The 21,854-nt window shown below is 37.1% G+C and overlaps 1 protein-coding gene across 1 annotated transcript in view; it reads right to left on the bottom strand.

Annotated features, from left to right (window-relative positions):
* Positions 1–21,854, bottom strand: part of Brip1 (BRCA1 interacting DNA helicase 1) — a 128,558-nt gene that overhangs the window by 29,302 nt on the left and 77,402 nt on the right. The window contains exons 15-16 of the mRNA XM_034507581.2: positions 18,613–18,772; positions 16,816–16,937 (exon numbers count right to left, since the gene is read on the bottom strand). Of these exons, the coding sequence (XP_034363472.1) occupies positions 16,816–16,937; positions 18,613–18,772 (282 nt within the window). The remainder of the gene's footprint in view (positions 1–16,815; positions 16,938–18,612; positions 18,773–21,854) is intronic.

Here is a 21,854-nt window from a genome sequence, read left to right as displayed (position 1 = left end):
CGAGCAGTTAGAAATGAAGCTAGTCTGTGAATGTAGAATAAAAACAGTGAGGGCCTGGCTGGGAGAAGAAAAGGAATAGAAGAGTCCAGTTTGTAACAGCATCAACAGGACTTGAGTCACCAAGTAGAAGTGAGGAAAAACACCCAACCAGTCTTTAGCTTTCCAGCTAGAGAGGGGCCTAGTAGGCACCAGAGAAGATAAGTGCATTTAAGGAAAAAGATAAAATTGACTTAGCCCAGGTTAGATTCTAAACAAAAAGTAAAAGTTGTCAATAAGCCAGGCACAGCAGTGCACACCTGAGATCTAAGCTGGGGGGTGTAGCAGTAGGATAGCTAAGAGTTTAAGGACAGTCTCGCAAAATAACAGTCCCTTGTCTCAAGACAACAAAAATGTAAGGAAAAAGGGTTTTGAAATAAAATTGAGACTAAGAATTAGCTAAAATCTCAAAATGGGAAAACCTGGGAACCAAAGTTCTTAGTATAGAATATTAGCACCCATTGAGTTCCTTTATAGATCTATGCAGAGTGTGAATACTGATTAGCCATAATAATATAATTTACCCAATAATTTTACAAGGAAGATATTACTTCATAGTACAGATAAGAAAATTAGGGAATGAAAAGACTAAAGGAGAGCTGGATTTAGATCAAGTCTGAGTTCAGAGCTAGCTCTCTTAAGGACTAAAGCTGCAGAGCCAAACACTTGCATAGCTTTTCTGAATGACCCTCGCTAATGTAATTAGGTAGGTCAAGTCCGTTGCTTTACTTTTCCTATTTAAAAACAGGAGTCAGGAAAACTAAATTAGATGAGAAATGGTTCTAGGATTTCATTGTATGTACAATGATCATCAGCCATGAAAACCAATGCTCAATTTAAAATGACACATAGCATATGTGAAAAAGCCAGCTTCTCCTGCCAGCAAATAGCCTAAATGCTAAGTAAAGCAAGGGCTGGAAGGGATTAGCTGAAATGTCAAAAGACAACCTTTTTACTTTTACCTGCTCATCCTTATAAACATTCTTATTCCCCAGGCATGCTTTCCAAACAAACAGTTTCGATATGAAGCAGCAAAGGGCCCAAGGCAAGCTCTGCCATCTAGTAACTGTCAAAGCCATTAGTCTTTCATCTATTTGGGAGGTCATGCCCACATTCACATCAGCTACACAGTTGAATAACGTTATACCTGTTGACCAATGCTTCTTTAATGCCTAACAAGACAGACATTTTACATTACGGATGTTAACTCTGACTGTTTGTTCTAAGTTTTGACAGCAAGTAAACACCATAAACTGGGCTCGAGACGGTTTGGAAAGATGATCTTTTAGATCATCTACCATAACTTTTCAAATGCATTTTACAAGCCTTTCCCCAAATTGAAAACCATAATCAGCTATGCTATCTGGGAAAAGTGTAAACCATCACTACACATTTGTAATAAATTAGTGTATGTGTAATTTTGGAAAAGTGTGTAAACAAAAATGAGAAGGGCAGTTACTTTATCAAAAGATACAAAAGAAAGCCCATGGACATGCTCAACATGCTCTTAGTAATGACTTAGAAAAATAAGGACTATTCACCATCATCTAAATATTGGGTGTTTTCATTGTTTTCCTCAGCTTTCTCAGTCATTTAAATCACCCTGTTTATTGTAGCTGAGAAAGTGTGCACCACGAAAGGATCAGATGCTGAATGGGTTTGTCAAAACATGATTTTTATTGTTACCAGATTTCACAGTTCACTCAAAATGAAAGGTGTCCTTATTTTGGTTGGTTCTAGAGAAATAAAAAAAAATGTATCTAAAAAGATGTATATATGTTCTCAAAATTTAACTGATATAAGCAAGAGCATAGCCAGGAGACGGCTGCAGATTTGTTGGCAAGCGAAGGCACTGACAACCAAGGCTGGGGTGGTAGCTACAGAATCATGTAAAAGGCCAATGGATAGCCTTCAAACACCATAGGATTTCATTTTTTTGTTTTTTTGTTTTTGTTTTTGTTTTGTTTTGTTTTGTTTTGTTTTTTTGTTTCTTGAGACAGGGTTTCTCTGTGTGTGTTGCCCTGGCTGCCCTGGAACTCACTCTGTAGACCAGGCTTGCTTGAACTCAGGTACTTGCCTCACTCAGCCTCCCAAATGCTGGGATTAAAAGCATGTGCCACTGCAGGGCTTTTTTTTTTTTTTTAAATTAAAAAGTTTTGTTTTGTTTTTAATGATTCTGTATTTTTATTTACATCATAATATACTTGAGACCAAACAATAAGTTCCTTAATTATCTATGTCTCAATTTTATTAGAAGTAGATGATTCACAATAAAAATGCACGTAAAGTCAGGCATGGTGGTGCACATCTTTAATGCCTGCACGTGGAAAGCAGAGGCAGTTCAAGGCTAGCCTGGTCTATGGAACAAGTTCTAAGACAGCCAAGGCTACACAGAGAAACACTGTCTAGAAGAACAAAAAACAAAAGAGCACTTAATTAAAATGAAAAGAATTATTCATATCCAAAGGATTATATACCATATCAAGTGTATATCACAATTTTGAACCTTACATTATTTTTCAATTTTCCATTAGCCCCCAACAATATTAGTCTTAAGTAAATAGCCTATATGTAACAGTAATCTTCTATGAGATTTTAGACTTACTTCTAAATTTTCATTTGTGTGTGTGTGTGTGTGTTCCTGTAGAGGCCAGAACAGGGCACTTGAGTTATGGGTGATTGTAATTTAAGATTCAGAATTACAGGTAGTTATGAGCTACTCATTGTGGGTGCTGGGAACTGAACTCTGGTCCTGTGAAAGAGCAGGAAGTGCTCTTAAATGTTGAGTTATCTCTCCAGCCCCTTTTATTAGTCGTGTAAGTTGTTTCTGAAGAAATAAATGGTTTGACAAAACGAATTAGAACTATAAATGCATTTCTTCACTTTACCACTATCCTATATGAAAGTAGATTTTATTTAAATTCAAAAATATGTGTGCTCTGATTTCAGCAATATACACCCTCATGAAAGCAATTAATTCAAGCAGTTTCTTTTTCTTGAGGACTAAAGCTTCAAGCCTCCAATTAAGGTGTGGTGGTATACACTTGTAATCTTAGTACTCCAGAGGCTGAAAAAGACTTTAAGGCCAGCCTGGGCTGCATGGTGAGTTGAGCCAGGACTATAAGAGACCCCATTTCAAAACAAAACAACAACAAAAAAGCTCAACAATCAACAATAAAGATCTTATCAAAGTAAAATCCTGTACAGCCAAGGAAACAATAAAATAAAAAAAGCCTATGCAATGGAAACAAAATATTTACTAGCTATCTAACCAAAATAAGGATTAATGGTGTTGAATACATAAGGAACTAAAAAAATTAAACAAATTAAAAACCCAGTCAATAATCAGACTAAGGAAATACCAGGCAGTTCTCAAAAGATAAAATGCAAACGGCCAATGAAAAGTCCATCTTTCTAGCCATCAGAGAAATGCAAATCAAAACTACACCAAGATTCTATCTTACCCCAGTCAGAATGCCAGTCATCAAGAACACAAATAACAACAAATGCTGGCAAGAAGATAGAGAAAAGGAAGTCCTTACGCATGGCTAGTGGAAATGCTACCCAGCTCAGTAATATATGTAATATATTATACATATATGTATATATGTAATATATATACATATATATTATATATGTGTATGTATGTATGTATATAATATATATGTATATATATGTTATATATTATATATGTGTGTGTGTATGTATGTATGTATGTATGTATATTTCCCCCTAGGTATTTACCCCAAGGGCTCTGAGTCAATATCAATGTTAACTACAGCATAACTTACAATGGCAAAGGTATAGAGTCACCTAGGTGTCCACAGGCAAGAATGGAGAAAGAAACTGTGGTACATACATACAATGCAGTTCTTTCCGTTATAAAGAAGGATGAAGCTATATTACTTTCAGGCAATGGATGCAAATGGATAATCATATTAAACCAATTAAGCCAGTCTCAGAAAGACAAATGTATGTTTCTCTTACTTGTGATTCCTAGATTTTTACATATAGTTAAATATAATCATAAATGCATATGTAAAATGAAAGTAGAAGTAAAACTGTCTGGGGAAACATAGGAGACAAGTAGGTAGAGAGTGGATGAGGAATGTCAGGATAGGAGGTATGGGGAAATATGTTAAACATATAATATTTACCTATATAAAAATCAAACTAAACTTTAAAAATTTAAAGTTCAAACAACCAAGTAAAAAAGAACAAACAATCATCTAAAGCCACTAATTAATAATATTAAGAAAGCATTCTTCAGGAAAATAAACATACTTTTTCTGGTAAGTACCTCTAGTCAAGGTAGAGCTTTAAACCCTGGCATTTACAGCAAACCCAAGTTGGAGACAAAGACTGTGCATGAGAGACATTTACTGCTCACAGTTACACTGCAGTGTAAACACTGTTATCATTGGATCACAATATAAATTCCAACAGTTTGAGCTCTCAACTGAGCCTAAGACCTTGTAATGTGGAATATTTTGGCTAGATAAAAGTAGTGTAACTGGTTTTATTTCATTTGGCATATTTTCAACATTTCTGAAACACCAACTCAACCAAATATAGAACATTTTTTAAATGAGGGAGAAAAGTTTCTGCCAAGAGTTAAGAAGCCAGGCTCCCCTTTAAATAATAATAATAATATAATATAAAAAAGCACATTAGAAATAGTTTTCAATTGTTACTTTCTGTAGCAATAATCTAAAAGGAAACAAGAACTAAGACATAGTGATAGCAATATAACTTACTTCATATACCCTTCAGGACTGCTTCTAGATAAAATACTTTTTTAAGAGAAATCTATTAAAATTTGTATCATAAACTGTAGCTGTTGAAAAAACATCTGACCATTTGAAGTTTAAGAACCAGCTGGGCTGAGTCTCAGGCATAGATGCCTGTTGAGCACACACAAGGCTCTAGATTCAATCCCCAGGAAAGAGACCATGGAGAAGTTGGTATCTTCTTTACACAGTCACCACCATTATTTAAAACAGCTTAGCCATGGCTACTCCTCAGAGTATTTAACTGGGTATTTGGTAACACTTAAAACATCCCCATGTAAGTCCTTTGACAATAATGATACAAAGCCATCTTAGTCAGAATGGAAGTGAAGTCTCAGTTTTTCATTATCCAAACAATTTGTCAAGAAAGAGCATATAGCAAAAGAAGAAATTAATATTTTTTCTATTAAAAGCAAAACAGTTAATTCTTTAAGTTATGAAGGAAATTATATCATTCCTATTCTGGAAAGGACTTAGTTTAAAACTTTAATAGAGTCATAGGCATTACAACAATTTAGTTAGGCTAACCATGCTAATATATTGCTTAGATAAACATGCAAATGCTTCAATTACCAGCTTTGAAAAATTCCACCACTCAAGCTATTGCCTATTCTGACGGAAACAGAGTTGCAAATGCACCTGGCTTGCAGGCTGTGAATAATCAAAGTTCTCCCCCAAAACTTCTTTCTGAGGTTCCTTTCCTTTTAAAAATAGGAAAATGATTTCAGCCAACCTTACCTCATATACTGCTTGAATAAAAAGACAATGAACATGAAACAAGAAAGCATTATATATTGAGAGTGAGCTGGCAAAGGCCCTGGTGGTGCAAGCCAACAGTAATCCTTGCTATTTAGGAGGCTAAGGCAGGAAGATTCCAAGTTCAAGGCCAGCCTAGATAAATTAGCAAGAACTGCAACAACAAAAGAAAAGGGAAGAGAGGGAAAAAGGAGGCAGAGGTGGGGAATATATTTTAGGATTAGTGCTCTTGCCTAAAGTGTGTGTAAGGCCTAGTTTCCATATCCAGAATGAAGGAAAGGGGAAAGCAACTGTGTTCAAGTCTTTATTTTTCTTGTATTTTCTAAGATCCAATAGAGATTTTCTGTGAACTTTGTTTACTTGTAATACACTGTTGCATAAACATGAAAGAAGTCATAAGATTATGTAGGTTAAATAGTTATTGCCTTAGGTTCTTCATCCCAAATCAGAGTTTTATCACCTAATTATTCGACCATACTACTGAATATACATAGATTATTTTAGGTGACTTATACATTTCTTTAGTTTATGAACTGATTGTACTTTCATAAAAAAATAAATGAACATAGGTATATTGGCAGACTATATGGAGAACATTGGCTTATATAAATACTCTTTAGTATGTTTTCTAATGCTTTTTGGGTCACTTTACGATCTATGCAATCTATTTGTTTTTTTTAAAGAGGTTACCTAAAATATGGGGATGGAGAAACATATGGGAGTGAGTGTATGATTACTCTTGTATTAATTTAAATATTGTTTCATTCGAGTATTTTACACTCTACTATTTCTCTTGTAGAAGTCTTACAACTAGTGGAGAGAATCTAGAAATCACAGCTATGCCAAATGAGATGTTTTATGTGTGAGGAGAAGCTTCATGGTAGAGCATATACTTAGCTGAGTTAGTTCCTCATCCAGCTCTGCATCACACACACACACACACACACACACACACTCACTCACATTCACACACATACACATTCACACACACACACACATTCACACACACACATTCACACACACACACATTCACACACACATTCACAAACACACACACACACACATTCACACATACACACACACACACATTCACACACACATACACAAATTCTGTAATTATCTGATACAGAAAAGCAGTATGAAGTGTAAACAGAAACACAGGCTCTTAAAAAAATGAACCATGTTAAGAGGCTTCACTAAGGGGAATGGGCAGTATTTCATTCATCATGTTACAGAGATCTACATTTACTTATATTCATAACTATTAACTCTTTGTAGGAAAGTAGGAGCTCTTATGGAGAAGGCTTGTGAAAGCCATATTATACAGTAATGAGCATAATGATGCTGGGGGATTTTTGTGATAACAGACTCAAACTCAGTCACATTTTGCAAGATCAAATTTTTGTGTCTGTGTGTTTTAAAGCTTTATTTATTTTATGTATATAAGTACACTGTAGCTGTTTGCAGACATACCAGAGGAGGGTATCGGATTCTATTACAGATGGTTGTGAGCCACACCATGTGGTTGCTGGGAATTGAACTCAGAACCTCTCAAAGAGCAGACAGTGCTAGTAACTGCTGAGCCATCTCTCTAGATCATCCACAAGATCAAATGTTTAAGAAGACAAACAAGAAAAAATATAAGTGTAAGAAAAAATATTAAATAAATACTGGAAAATACTGAAGCTGTAGCCAGCATGAGAGTTCATGCCTATAATCCCATCAGTCAAACTCTAGGGGCTAGACAGGAGGATTCTGAGTTCAAGGTATGCGGTATGCAGTGTTCTCTAACTCCCCATGAAACACACATACAAACACACAAACACACAAACACACAAATACACACACACACACACACACACACACACACACACACAATGTAAAATGTTAAAACTCAATTCACTAACTCTGTAGTTCAGGTGTTCATGACACAGAACAGAACACCATGGCTGTCTCAATACCTATTATATCCAAATGATCTTCTAAAATAAGAAACTGGAGATATAGCTCAGTGGGTGAAATCATTTGTCAAAAAGACCTGCCAGCCCACCTTTTGAGTCCTGGAACTCATGCAAGGTTGGATTCAGTGGCCTGCACCTGTAATGCCAGTGCTTTCACAGTGAGATGGGAAGTGGAGACACCTGAGGCTAGCAGGCTAGCTAGCTTGGAGAACACGACACAGCAGCAGAAACAAGAGAGACCCCGTTTCAACGAAGTAGAAGGTGAGAATCAACTTGTGAAAGTTGTCTTTCTGTCTTCCACATGTGTGTTATGGTACACACACACACATGCAAGACATACACACAATACATAAAAATAAAGCATTTAAAAAGACTAAAACCAGAAAAAAGAGCCTTTAAAAAGTAACTGAAGGTTTGATTTTTAAAAGCTATTATTTTCTATTATTGTCAGGAGTGTGTGACTCAAAGTTTCTCACATGTGAGTATGGAATAAGACACACAGAATCATAACACTTTGGAAACTTTTGAGTTTTTAAAGTTTTAAAAAACCAACTCTCTCTTCTCTTAACCTTCCCAAATTAACATAAACAAGAGAGACATGGTATTTAATTCAGTTATGTTAAAATAGATTCACCCCAATCCCACGTAGAAAATGCAGATGAGCAACTGATAAATGATTACACAGAAAAGTGGAAGTTCAAACTGATGTGCCTCAGAGCCTCCTCTAAAAAACAAGCCAGCTTGACCTGTAAAAGCACAGAAGCACTCCATGGAGCAGGAGGTTAAGGAACTGATAGAGAAAACTTTGAGAGAGTGTACCCTACAGAGATGAGGGAGAAGGTTGGGTCTACCTAGAAGGCTGAGGCAGGAAGATTCTGACTTCAAGGACAGCCGTGGCAACACAGCAAAAACCCTGTTCCTTATGGCAAAACTATGGGTGTTGTGAGTGAAGCTCGTGGTTACATCCCCAACCAAAACCATAAAAGAAAGGGAAGATCCCAGGAAACCAGTGATCCGGCACATGAGATATACAAGTTGAGGCAGAAAAGCACCAAGTTTAAGGTTAACCTGGGCTACATAGACAAGTCAGAAATAAAGAAGTGGGAAGGATAAACAGTATTATTACCTCTCAAATTTAAGACAGGAAGGAATGACTATAATGAACAGTATTTTCAGTCATGATGTGATTAGCGACAATAGATTTCAAAAAACAATTGAGGTTTTATGCAGTGTTGAGAGGATATATGAAAGGATATTTGAAGGGAAAAGTAGAGCAACTGAGCTAGAATCCTTATTTCAAATAGGAAGTCAGTAATTTCTAAAACTCCTTAAATAATGATGAACTCTAGATCGATGTATGATGGGACAGCTAACAATGTGAGCGCCAGCGCCTCTCAGGAGCAGGACTAACTGTGGTGGGCAGGACCAAGAGAGTTTATAATAAGCCATCTGGCGTAGTATGTATTAGACTCTTAGTAAAAGCGTTATTCGACTGTTTTCCAACTTGGTAAAATGTAATTTAATATAAATATAGGAGCTAAGAAAATGGCTCAGAGGGTAAAGTGCTTACTACTTGCTAGGCAATTAAGGAACCTGAGTTTGGATCTCCAGTACCTTCATCAAAAAAAAAAAAAAAAAAACCCAAAAACAAACCCAACCAAACAAAAAAAGGAAAGGTGGTAAGTGTCCTGTAATTCCAGTGCTAGGAGACAGAGAGGAAAGAATTGAGGGATGCCTAGCTGTGAGCTCCAGATTCAGCGAGAGACATGTGCACGCGCGCACACATATACACAAATTGTGGATTGCTCATTTTAATTCACATGTACATATTCTAAATATAAAGGCCTGGTGCTCAACTAAATTTTGCCTACAAGAAGCTATTTGCAATATAGATGTACTTTTGTGTTGTCTCGTGGCAGGTAAGGGCAGGGATGGGAGACAGGTCACTGGCACACAATGGCTCGAGGCAGAGACTTGACTAAAGGTCTACACTGCAGTCGCCAAAAGGTCAACAGCGCCAAAGTTGATAAACTCTGATATCAAGGCCACAAACCCACCAAACCGATACAGGAGAGGAAGACATTATGAGGTACTGTACCACTATACTCCCTTGTACACCGACTTTAAGTCCTAGAGTTAGAAAGCATTACACTACTCATCCAAGGCTTTAAACAATTATCTATTTATTTACTAACGGCTCCTTATGGAGCAGCCTGGCCTTGAACTTGAGATCTTCCTGCTTCAGCTCCCAAAGTCTAGGATTATGGGAATGGTACCACACTTGTTTTTATCAAACTATTGAATTCAGTCAAAACCAGGAAGACTAATATTGTAAATAGTAATATATACTGTAACTTACATTATTTGATACTTCAAGATTTTTATAATTGGAAAACTTGAGTGACATACCTGAAGTCCTTCTACATGTCTATAACCTATAGTTTTAGAAGAGATCTGACAGAATGAACAGGATCTGACAGGATTAATCCGTCGCCTCTCAGCCTTTTGGCTAAGACTGTGTAACTGAAATCCACAACTCAAATTCACTGCTGAGGAACCGGATTACATTTATTTTTAGAGAAGTCAAAAACCAGTTTCCTACTTCCCCCTGAGGAAGTGCTGCTAATTATGTTGTGTCAACAATTCAGTGGGTACAAAAGTCTCAATCAATCTACACGTGCCTACGATGACAAGTGAGTCTAGGACTCAGGCCTAGTTTGAGACTAAAACCAATATACAAAGTTCCTGTGTTTGCAAAAACATCAGATGAATGAAAGAAAATAAATTAAGAAAATGTCGGACTATCAAATACTATCTGTCTTTATCCCTTTAAAGAATACAGACAATTGATACAGAGGATGAGGCCCTGTGCCAGAGTGTTTGTCTATTGTGTGAAAATCTCTGGGTCCAATTTCTAGCATGGAGTGGGGAGGGGAGAGAAGTAACCACAGAAACTCATCTACTTATTTTATGGATCTTTTGTTTTGTTTATTTATTTGTCTTTTAAAAGCTGTTGTTTTCTCATTTTACTGCCCAGGACAAATATACGAGTGGTCAACTTAGGTTGCTTACTTAAACTATTTTTTTTAATTGAAGATGTATTTATAAACTGCTTTTCAATTTTTTAGTCAAATTATCTTTTTTTTTTTTTTTTTTTTTTTTAAGGCTAGAAAAACTGAGTAAAAGTAAGGTGTAAGTAATTCAGACCAAACTCATTCAGCCTAAGTATTTCCAACCATTCCAACTATAAACTCTTGGTTTCCTAAATGTTACTGAGTTTAGTATTACAGTGCTTTAATTTTATATACATGGCCATCCCCCATGGGGAAGCATATGTTGTTATTGGGGCTAGATGCAGGTGGGTTTCTATATCAGATGCTACAGTATAACCAGAACTCTACTCTACTCTGACCTTAGGCTCTGTTCCTGGATCAGGTTTCCCATAGTACAGAATAAAATCCCAAATCCTGAAATTGGCATACGAAACATTAGGTGATTTGGCTTCTAAATGCTTCTCCCAGTCTGAGTTCGCAGGCCGTTGTCCCAGTTCCCCAAGTCTGTGCTCTTGCAATTCCAGGAAACTGTCTCCTCTCCTCTTTCACTAAGAGGGCCTTAGCGTGCGATGCTGTGCTGAGAATATCGCTGTCCGTTCTGTTCCCTACACTATTCTTACCTTCTTTCCTGTGTCAGATTAAATAACGCTTCCTCAGGAAGCCATTCCTGACCCATAAAGACTGCTGTAACATTCTCATAGTTCCTGCACTTTCTCTTACAGCCCTCATCACAGTGCTGACTGTTTACTACTTTCAGTATTCCTTGCTAGACTGTACTCTGCATGAGACAAGGGGCTATAGACAATGTGTTACTGTGTTCCCATAACCCATTATAGTAGTTTGTGCTTCTAGCTATGTTAAAAAGAGAAAGTGGGATTGTTTCATTATTCTGACTTGTTTTATAATGTAAATAGTTTTGTTGTAATCTGGTATCTATGTCTATATCACCAATTTGAGATGTGGGTGACTGAATTTTAATGCTGTAGCTTTTGTAATTATAATTTGCTAATGGGTTTGTTTCAGGTAACCATTTAAAAGGCAGCTATGCTATATGTGACTTAATGCATTAAAAGAAGACAATTCTTTTTTTTTTTTTAGTTATGCTTTCCAACAACTTCTACTTACAGAAGTCTGGGTTCCCTCTCATGCCCCTCCAGTACTTCAGTCTAGCGCACAGAAAGTTTTCCTGTAAACTATTATATGATTAAGTATGTTCTTACAGAATGATCAGAAGCATCTGGGAAAAGTAGAAATGAAAAAAAAAAAAAATCCTCACCGGGAAAGTCAGCTTAATGCTCGCCCTTCAGAGTGGCCCATTATCAACATTTCATAGTGGGGTTCTTTATTTCCAGGTCCCTAAAGAATGAGTAATAAATTATGACTTGAACTAAACAAGTCACACTTGGCTCCAAAATGAAATTTTCCTACCTCTACTTTCTAGTCCCCACGGTGGGAAGAGGAAATCCCGGTCACAGCCAACGAAGTCCTAGTTTTGGCTCTAATATCCATTTTCCTGTCTCTCTAAAAGCCAGGCTCAGCTACAGAGGCAGTGAAGTCTTAGGTCAGTATTTTAAGCTCTATTTAAATTTTTTACTTCCATAATCTTTCTTAAACTTAAGAGAAATTAGTATCATAAAATTAATGTCATTACCTTCTTTTTCTTACTCAAATCACTTTTCTAACTCAGATGGACCTGAACTTTAAAAAGTGTGAATTCAAATGAAATACAGAAAACCATGCAGAGGTTAATATGATTCATTTCTATTTGAATATTAAACAGTTTTCATCTATAGATAAGTTCCATTATTTCTGCGTGACAAACAGTATCACAAAAATATAAAGTTCAAGTTTAAAGTCCAGCAATTTGAAGTAGTTTTGGAGGATGTAGTTATGAGACTCATGGCAATACACTCCAAGGTGATAAATGAGGGGTCACATCAATAGTCTCGAGTGAGAGCAGGCAAGCACAGAGCAAGGAGTTTGGGTTATGTGACAACCACTCTCTTGACATTGTATGGTAAAGGAAGGAAAATTAGGTCAGAATTTAAAGTTCCTGTCTGAGCTGACTACTACAGACCTTGCTGGAGAGCACTTCCAAGGCTATATAGAAGCAACACTGAGTAGTTTCTAAGAAACTGAAGTGGCTCCTGAGTTCTAAGGAATCTCAGTTCTCTAGCCACAAGATACCGAATTTTATCAAATAACCCGAATGATCTTGGAAATGAATCTCAAACTACAGCTAAGAATGCAGCCTATGGAACCCTGAAAAGAAGACTCAGCTAAGCCAACATCTTCAATGTAAACCACCTGGCTTATTGTGAGACATAAACAGTAATAATAACACAATGAATGAATCCTTGGGTATGTGCTTTAGGAGGCAATAAAGTCTGGTGTGGTGGCACAAGTCTTTAATTCTGGCACACAGAAGGTAGAGGTAGCAGATCTCTGAGTCTGAAGGCAACCAGGTCTACATAGAAATTTCCAGGCCCACCAGGGATACATAGTGAGACTGTCTTTAAAAAAAAAAAAGTTATCTAATCCTAAGTGGTTATCCTAAAACAGATTCCTACAAGTAATACTAAATAGACTCGGGTTACACTTGCATTCCTATTTGCTTACATATAAAACAACAATAATTAAAGAATGTGAGGTCATGAATTTGAAAGGGAGGATTTGAGGGGTTGGAGCAAGAAGATGTAATTATATTTTAATTAAAAAAATTTAAAAGTAATAGCTGGACATGGTGCCACATTCTTTTAATCCCAGCAGTTGGAAGGCAAATGCAGGTAAATCTCTGTAGTTATAACTCTCAAGATAAATACAAAAAAAAAAAAAAAAAAAAAAGACTAAAACCTACTCACAAAAGGAAGGAGGAGGGGGAAGTCTGAGGATTTAAAATCTGAAACATGGTGATTAATATGAAGCATAAGAAGTTTCAGTGTTCAAAGCATTTCAGATTTTCAGATGAGAGATTCTCACAGTAAATTCTGTAAATATTGTAAAACTTAAAAATCTCAAAAATGAATACTTTTGGTCCCAAGCACTTTGGATAAAGGACATTCAACTCCTTGGTATACTACAGAGCAACTGAACATACAAGGGCAGCAGTGAAGGAGCTACAGAACAAAAAGCACAGGACAAGAAAAACAACCAATGGCAAGTCCTTCCCCATTGGTAACCACTTTAAATACAAATGGGTTAAACTCTGTAACTGAAGGACAGAAACTGACAGAAAAATTGAAAAAAATTTTTTTCTACCACAAATTTTTTTGTCTATAGAGAACTCATTTTTGATATAAGAAAGAATGTTTATTTTGTATTGAATAGGAAAATCTACTCACTAAGGATCAAATACCTACATTTAAAATTTGTATAAAGAAACAAGAATATATTAGTGGCAAACATTTCATGGCTTTGAATTTGCTAGCACTTTCATTAAACAACAGTACTTTGATGGAATTTCACCAAAACATGAAATTTTTGTATTTCTTCTACACTCCATTGTGGCATAAAAATAAATTATTTTCCAGTAACTGGCACTGGCCAGCCACACTCTATTAGCTGTGTGTTCTACAACAAATAATTATTATTTCAAGTCACTAAGGTTTAGATCTGTTACACAAGACTGGTGAGGACAAATGACAATGTGAAACTTTCCTCTACACCTGAAATTGCAGATAAGGAAAAACTCCTGGAGCTAGGGAGATGGTATGATGGCCCAGGGAATGGCACTATTTGGAGGAAAAGCCTTGTTGGAGTAGGTATGGCCTTGTTGGAGTAGGTGTGCTACTGTGAGCTTGGGCTTTAAGACCCTCCTCTTAGCTGCCTGGAAGCGAGTCTTCTCCTAGCATCCTTCAGATGAAGATGTTGAACTCTCAGCTCCTCCTGCACCATGCCTGCCTGGACACTGTTATGCTCCTGCCTGATGATAACGGACTGAACCTCTGAACCTGTAAGCCAGACCCAACTAAATGTTGTCCTTAAAGAGTTGCCTTGGTCATGGTGTTTGTTCACAGAAGTAAAACCTTAACTAAGACAGATGGTAAAGGTATTTGTTAAACAAGCAAGACCTGAGTAAGAATGACTAGCAACCCCACAAAGAGCTGGGCATGGCCACACATGCCTATTACCCTAATACTGGGAACACAGGTGAATCCCTAGAGCTCTGGGGCCATCCAGCATAGCCAAAACAGTGAACTCCAGGTTTAGTGAAGACCCTATCTCAAAAAAAAAAAAAAAAAACTTGGAAAGTAATAGAGGAAGACACCTGATATCTTCTTGTCTCTTCTGCATATGCAGACATGGGCATACACACTCATTTGTACAAATACACGGTACTACATCCAAGAAGGAAGAAAAGAAGGGAGGGAGGGAGGAAGGGAGGGAGGGAGGGAGGGAGGGAGGGAGGGAGAAAAAAAGGGAGGGAAGGAAGGAGGAAGGAAAGGAAAGAGAGAGAGAGAGGTGAACAAGACTAGGCTATTGTTTGGATTAAAGTCTCCCAAAGGCCAGAATATTAAAGGCTTGTTCCCTAGCTTGTAGAACTTTTGGCAAGCTGTAAAAAACTCTAAGAGGTGGGTTTAGCAGAAGTTACGATAGCTAGGGTTGGCCCCTAGTATGAAGACATACTAGGACCAGTCCTTTCTCTTTGCTTCCTTCCTGACATGACATTCTGCCTAGCCACAAGCATAAGGCACTGGGGCCTAGCAAACATGGACAGAAACCTCCAAACTGTTAAGTAAAACAAGCCTTGTATTCTTGGAAGTTGTTTATCATAGTGATGGAAAGTTGATTAACAGAGAAAGAAAGTATTAACAACCGAAGTTTTGTGTGATAGCAAGGCCCAGAATTACATTTGTTGGAGTAAAGGCAGAAAAAAAAAAGTTACTGTCTTATAAACATTTTTTAACTTTAAGAATTTTTTAAATACTACTAAAGAATAATATAACAAATCCTTATATGCTCATCATTTTTTAAACTTTTTTTTTTACTAAAAATTATGGAAAGGTAAAGTGCCTTTTGATAATTGCTCTTCTTAAAGGTAACGAGTGTTCTAAGTCCGACACGAATACTTTTGGCCTTCCTTACTTTGTACGTATAATACTTAACGTAGCCCAGTCTTAGCCAGGAAGTTTGTCATCTTTTCCATTTCTGAAAAATATGTTAAGTGTCTAAAACTTAGAAAGAATATGAGCAAAAATGGAAAGAATCTGTTTAAGGGGAAGTATATTTAAGATGCTAAAAGAATACCTAGTATGTGAGATGAAAGAGGTTGTACACAAGTAACAAAGTACATTCATAAAACACTCCAGGACCATGGTAAAATGACAAGACATACATAGTACACCAACAGGCAATCGCAACATTAGGCCAATAGCAGAGCTGGACTTCTGCAGAATTCAGTTTAAAAGCTGTTGATGGTGAACACAGGGTGTTCCATAGCACATGTCACTGCAACAGCAGGTGTCTGGGCAGCACCAGCCATTTCAGAATAGCAAACACAGCCTAGAACGCTGGCAGAAGCAACACTGGTAGTTGCAGAAGCTGTCATGGCCAGCAAATGCTAAAAGGATTAGATTGTGAGTCACTGGATGACATACCCTCCCGACAGAAACTGAAGGGGGGGGGGCATCTGGATACCATTCCACCTGGGTATCCATCCCATGTGCAGTCACCAAGGGTAGATGCTGATGTGGATGTCAGGAAGTGCATGCTGACAAGAGCCTGATATAGTTGTCTCCTTAGAAGTCTGCAAGAGTATGACATATTCAGAGGCAGATGCTCACAGCTAACTATTGAACTGATCATGGGGGTTCCCAATGGAGGAGTGAGAGAGAAGACTGAAGGAGCTGAAAGGGTTTGAGGCCCCATGAGGAGAGCAACAATACCCACTAACCAGAGCTCTGCTAAGAGCTGGTGAAATACAAATGATGGGCCTCTCTAGCACTGTTTCCAACTCAGAAATCCCCATAGAGACTGGTGGGGAAAAACGTTGTAGTTTCATCAAATCCACAGATGATATTTATGCACCTGATAGAGGCCACACTTTCAAAATTACCATTGTTGTACAAAACAGTATGTTAAAAGTAAACATTTCCTACTAAAATATTTTCATGCATTCAGATTCTCCAGAGATTTAAATATCTGAGGATACAAGAAAAGCATATAATTGATTCTACATGAAGCACACAGATATAACTTCTCAAGGCATTGTTGGCTTACCTGAAGATCCTTCACATTTGGGAAAGGAATCCCTACGGTTATGACAGCACGGGCATTATCATCTGAGAAATCCAGACCCTCGCTCACCTTGCCACGGCAAACTGCTATGAGAAGGGCTCCATCTTAAGCAAGAAAAAATGAACATTTTGAAAAGTGCACTAAAATTCTCCAAAATTGCTTATTACTGTCTTAATATTTCTTTTTGTAATTTAAAGCAAACATGGATTGCTTTATGAGACACAGGTTTTAAATCTCATTATCTTTTAATAAAGAAGGAACAAAATTAGATGGTAATGTTAGCAAATCAATTAACAACCTGTGCATTTCAAGTTCCCTATAGCCAGGAGTGGTGGCTTTTATCTCAGCACTTACGGAAACAGAGGCAGGCAGATACTCTGAGTCTGTGGCCATCCAGGTCTACAAACTACAAAGCAAGTTCCAGGACAGCCAGGGTTGTTACACAGAGATACCCTGTCTAGAAAACCCAAAGTAAAAATAAACAACCAAATAAATAAAATAAATCTGGCCGATTCTTTTCAACAATCTTCCTGCCTCAGCTTCTGAAGTGTTGAGATCACAGGCATGTACCACTGAGCCTGGAGTTTTTGTTTGTTTTGAGACAGGATCTCAGTATATAAACCATACTGACCTTGAACTCTCAATCCTCCTATTCCTCTGATCCCCAAGAACTAAAATTACAGGCTCCTATACTTGGTTATAATCTCGACATTACATGTATTTACTTGCTGCTCTTGCAGAGGACTCAGCCTCAGTTTCTTACTCATATGGCACCTCACGGCTGCCTACAACTCCTGTTGCAGAGGACTGAAGGCCCTCTTCTGACCTCCTTGCACACGTGTACATGTGTGCACACACATATAGTCCATATGCATAAGATCATAAAATAGATCTTTATAAACTGATTGATAATCATATTACAGTACTCTCATTGTTGCACTGTTCCTCAATCACTGCTATTAGCTTTCACATCCAAGTCTTGTAAATTGACAACTGAGTCTGGTTACTCTGTTGTTTGAGACAGCATTTGAAGCCAGACTGGCCTCAATGTGCACCCTCCTCTCTCCACTTCTTCTGAGTCCAGAGACTACCATTAAATACCACTACTCCTGGGCTTTAAGAACTTAAGTTTAAGTAGGGAGGCAGAGGCAGATGGATCTCTGTGAGTTGGAGGTCAGCCTGGCCTACATAGTAAGATCGTTACAAATAAAACAAAGCTAACAACAAACAACAACAAAATCTCCCAAGTTTATATCTTATTTGGTAGACTGTAAGCACAAACTACATTATCTGTGTAAAAGCTACAGATTTTACTTGGTCAGTGAAGAAGGCATTTATACGTATCCTACCTTCCTTCCTGACATAATAGTTCTTATAAAATAAGGTTACATGTGACTTAATATTAGAATATGTTCCTTTTTTTTAAACCTACTTTCTTTTTACCTAAGATTTTGAAATACAATTTTTCCAAGTACAATTCACTTAAAAAAATATTAAAGCCGGGCAGTGGTGGTGCACGCCTTTAATCCCAGCACTTAGGAGGCAGAGGCAGGCGGATTTCTGAGTTCGAGGCCAGCCTGGTCTACAGTGTGACTTCCAGGACAGCCAGGGTTACTCGGAGAAACCCTGTCTCGAAAAACCAAAACCAAACCAAACCAAACCAAACCAAATAAACAAACAAACAAAAAAACAAATGACTTTTCATAGCACCAATCTCTTCTTATTTTGTAACGTAAGAAGCCCTTCCTTCGACCATGACATGAGATTACTTCACATTACCCTTCTCTCCTTTGAACTTGATGGCATCATAGTACACCTGCAGCAACTCATCAAAATCAGTTTTCTCTCCTCCTTGGGGTTCTGCGATGACTGTCTTCACTGACTCTAAACTATGCCATAAGCCAGTAAAAATCCAACGTTCTTTTAATTTCTCTAATAGCTAGAAAGAGATGGAGAAAATTAATTCTGCAGTCTAGCTGAATGAAGACTTTTATTTGTAAATTATAAATGCTAGAATACAAAAAAATCAAATTCAGCCTATATTATAGTGAATACATATTCTAATAATATATTGTTAGATTAAAAATAAATAACAGTCAGTGAAAAGCCCAACCTTAAAACAATCTTAAATACATGGACGAGAGAAGAATACAATAAAATGTACGCAATCTTTAAAATGAATGATATGAGCATCTACAACTTAATGTGTGTGACAAAGCAAGAGTAATACTTGCAGCCAGGTGGTGGTGCACGCCTTTACTCCCAGCACTTGGGAGGCAGAGGCAGGTGGATTTCTGAGTTCGAGGCCAGCCTGGTCTACAGAGTGAGTGCTAAGACAGCTAGGACTACACAGAGAAACCCTGTCTTGAAAAACCAAAAAAAAAAAAAAAGAGTAATACTTGGAAATACGTCAATAACTTGTATAAACATTACTCTTAAAATGGGTAGACATTAGTTTCAAGATGGTAGACAATGAAATACTTCAAACGCAAACAAGCAAAAATGAATAAAGAGCTAAGTAAATGAAAAGAACGAAAGCCAGTTATAGAGACAATAATTTAAAGTGAATTTTAAACCACTTCTGAATGTCATGAGTTCTGCTGCACTTGCAGACTAGTTATTCCAATGTAACTAAGTATATCAAGAAACCAACCAAAATTCTCTAGCAGATGAAACCACATCAATTTTAATGAGATAATTTATTGTTTCATAAATAAAATTTAAATGAATATAAACCAAATTCCCTATCACTGCTATTTACTCAATGATTCCCGCTGATCAATAACTTAAATTCATTATGTTAAAAATTATAGGGCTATCATTATCTAAAAGTATTTCCTGTTTAAAATGTCTCATAAATAGGCTGCTAGAATTTGATTTTTGAATATGTACTGTTTTGAAATGAAAATCTGTGTTCAGAGTCAGAAAGTATGAAAATCCTCTTAAATTCAGAGAAACAGTTATGGAGGGGTCAAACTGGGTCTTTAATTGGTGGAAAATGATTGTTATTTAAAAAAATCAATTAAGCACAGAACAACATTAAATTACTTAAATTTTTCAGCTGAGTAGCTAGTGTAGAACTGGATAAAAATATTGTCTCTCAAGTATATGGAACCAAAGGAAATGTCTGACAGGTTTCTATGGCTGCTGACACTTAGTGGAATTTAATATGGTAATATACTATTTTCTTTGAATTTGAAAACAAAGATAATATTTCATCATTGATTTCTTGACTCAGAGATAACAACTACTACAGAACTTCAGGTCATAAGTGTTCCAAGATCGTGACAAAACTCACTCTACTCATCTAAGACATCTATACAGTATGCACAGTTAGCTCAGAAGAGATCTATTTAAAAAGAAAAATTTGAGAAATAACAAAGAAGCAGTCAATGCAAACTTTTCACTGAAAAAAAATCTTCACATTAAAAACAAAAAAAGGGGCATATTCTGTTTCTCACTTGGGTCTGGTGTCGCAGACCTGCAATTCTAAATACTAAAGAGGTTGGGGCAAGAAGATGGCGAATTCAAAGCCTTCCTGGGTTATAGGAAGAGTCCAAGGTCACACAGGGCAACTTAGTGAGGCCCTGCCTCAAAATAAAAAGTAAGAAAGGGGCTAGGGATAAGGCTCAGACATAGAGTGTTTGCCTGCCATGTTCCACGATCCAACGTCTAACCTCTTGTACCACAGAACAGAACAAGAGAGTGGTGTTAAACACTTGTCTGAAAAATAAGCCATTGAGCTCATATCATATATCATAGTTAATTGATTGCATTTGATTTTAAACAAAACTGTCAGAGTACTCTAATTACTCTAATTAACTCACTAGGTGAGGGCAAAAGGAGAAACAGCACACAGCAAACATAGGTCTCATCTCTCCAGTTTGCACTAAAGCTTGAAAAATTTTATTGTTGGTGAAAATTTTATAACTGGAGCACATTACTTACCTTCCGCAGAAATTATTCTTGAGCTGGTGAGCTGGCTGAGAGGGTAAAGGGCTTCCTGTGCAGGCCTGACTGCCTGAACTCAAGCCTCAGCAGCCGGATGGGAGGAGAGACCAGATTCTCATCTCCATACACTTACTGTGGTATATGCATGCAGCGTACATAACACACATACTGCATTACACACACGCACACACACGCACACATGACATCACACACAGAATAAAATAACACATCACATGCACATATGGCACTTCATACTTTTGACAACACAGCACATCACACTCACACAGACATACACATACCACATACACAGAAACTACATAACATCATACACAAACACTACATAAAATCATTTTTAAAAAATAACTCATTTGCTTTAAACTGAAGAATTTTTTAACCATCTAAATACAACAAAGACGTTATTACACTATCTTTTGTTTTTGTTTTTGTGGGGGTGCAGGGAATAAGAAGAGAGAGAAGGAAAAGGGATGGTAGAGAGCCAGAAAATGACAAAATAGCACTAGCATCCTGTTTTATCCATTCTTTGGATTTAAGGTTAAAAACCGGGATCAAAGTGAAAGACTAGAATAAGATACTCCTAATAAACATTCACACAATCCACAGCAAACTAAACAGACAAGTTAAAAACAATCACAGAGATAGAAGAAAGACATTCTGCAAGGATGAAAGGCCAATTTTCCAAGAAAATGCAATAAGTAAACATTTATATAAGCTTATGTAAGAAGACCCAAGTATTTCAAGTGAATAGTGACAACATATACCAACACAATGATAGGAGATTGAAATACCCAAGCTTCAACAAGTCATAAGATATCCAGACAGAAGACAATGCAGACAGAAGATCAGTAAGAAAGCAGAAAACCTGAATAACCCCACAATCTGGAAAGCTCAAGAGATACATGTAGAACATCCTACTGGACAGTAGCAGGATGCTAATTCTTTTGAAATGTACATATCCATTATGTGTTAGGTCACAACACAAATCTTAACTAATTTAACCAGAGCCAGCAAGATAAAGTCACTTGCCTTTGAGCCTGATGACTTGGGTTCCA

The sequence above is a fragment of the Arvicanthis niloticus genome, chromosome 6, assembly GCF_011762505.2.
Source record: "Arvicanthis niloticus isolate mArvNil1 chromosome 6, mArvNil1.pat.X, whole genome shotgun sequence".
In the NCBI taxonomy this organism is placed as follows: Eukaryota; Metazoa; Chordata; class Mammalia; order Rodentia; family Muridae; genus Arvicanthis; species Arvicanthis niloticus.
The sequence above is the reverse complement of the archived record's forward strand: the minus strand, read 5'-3'. Positions and strand labels throughout refer to the sequence as shown.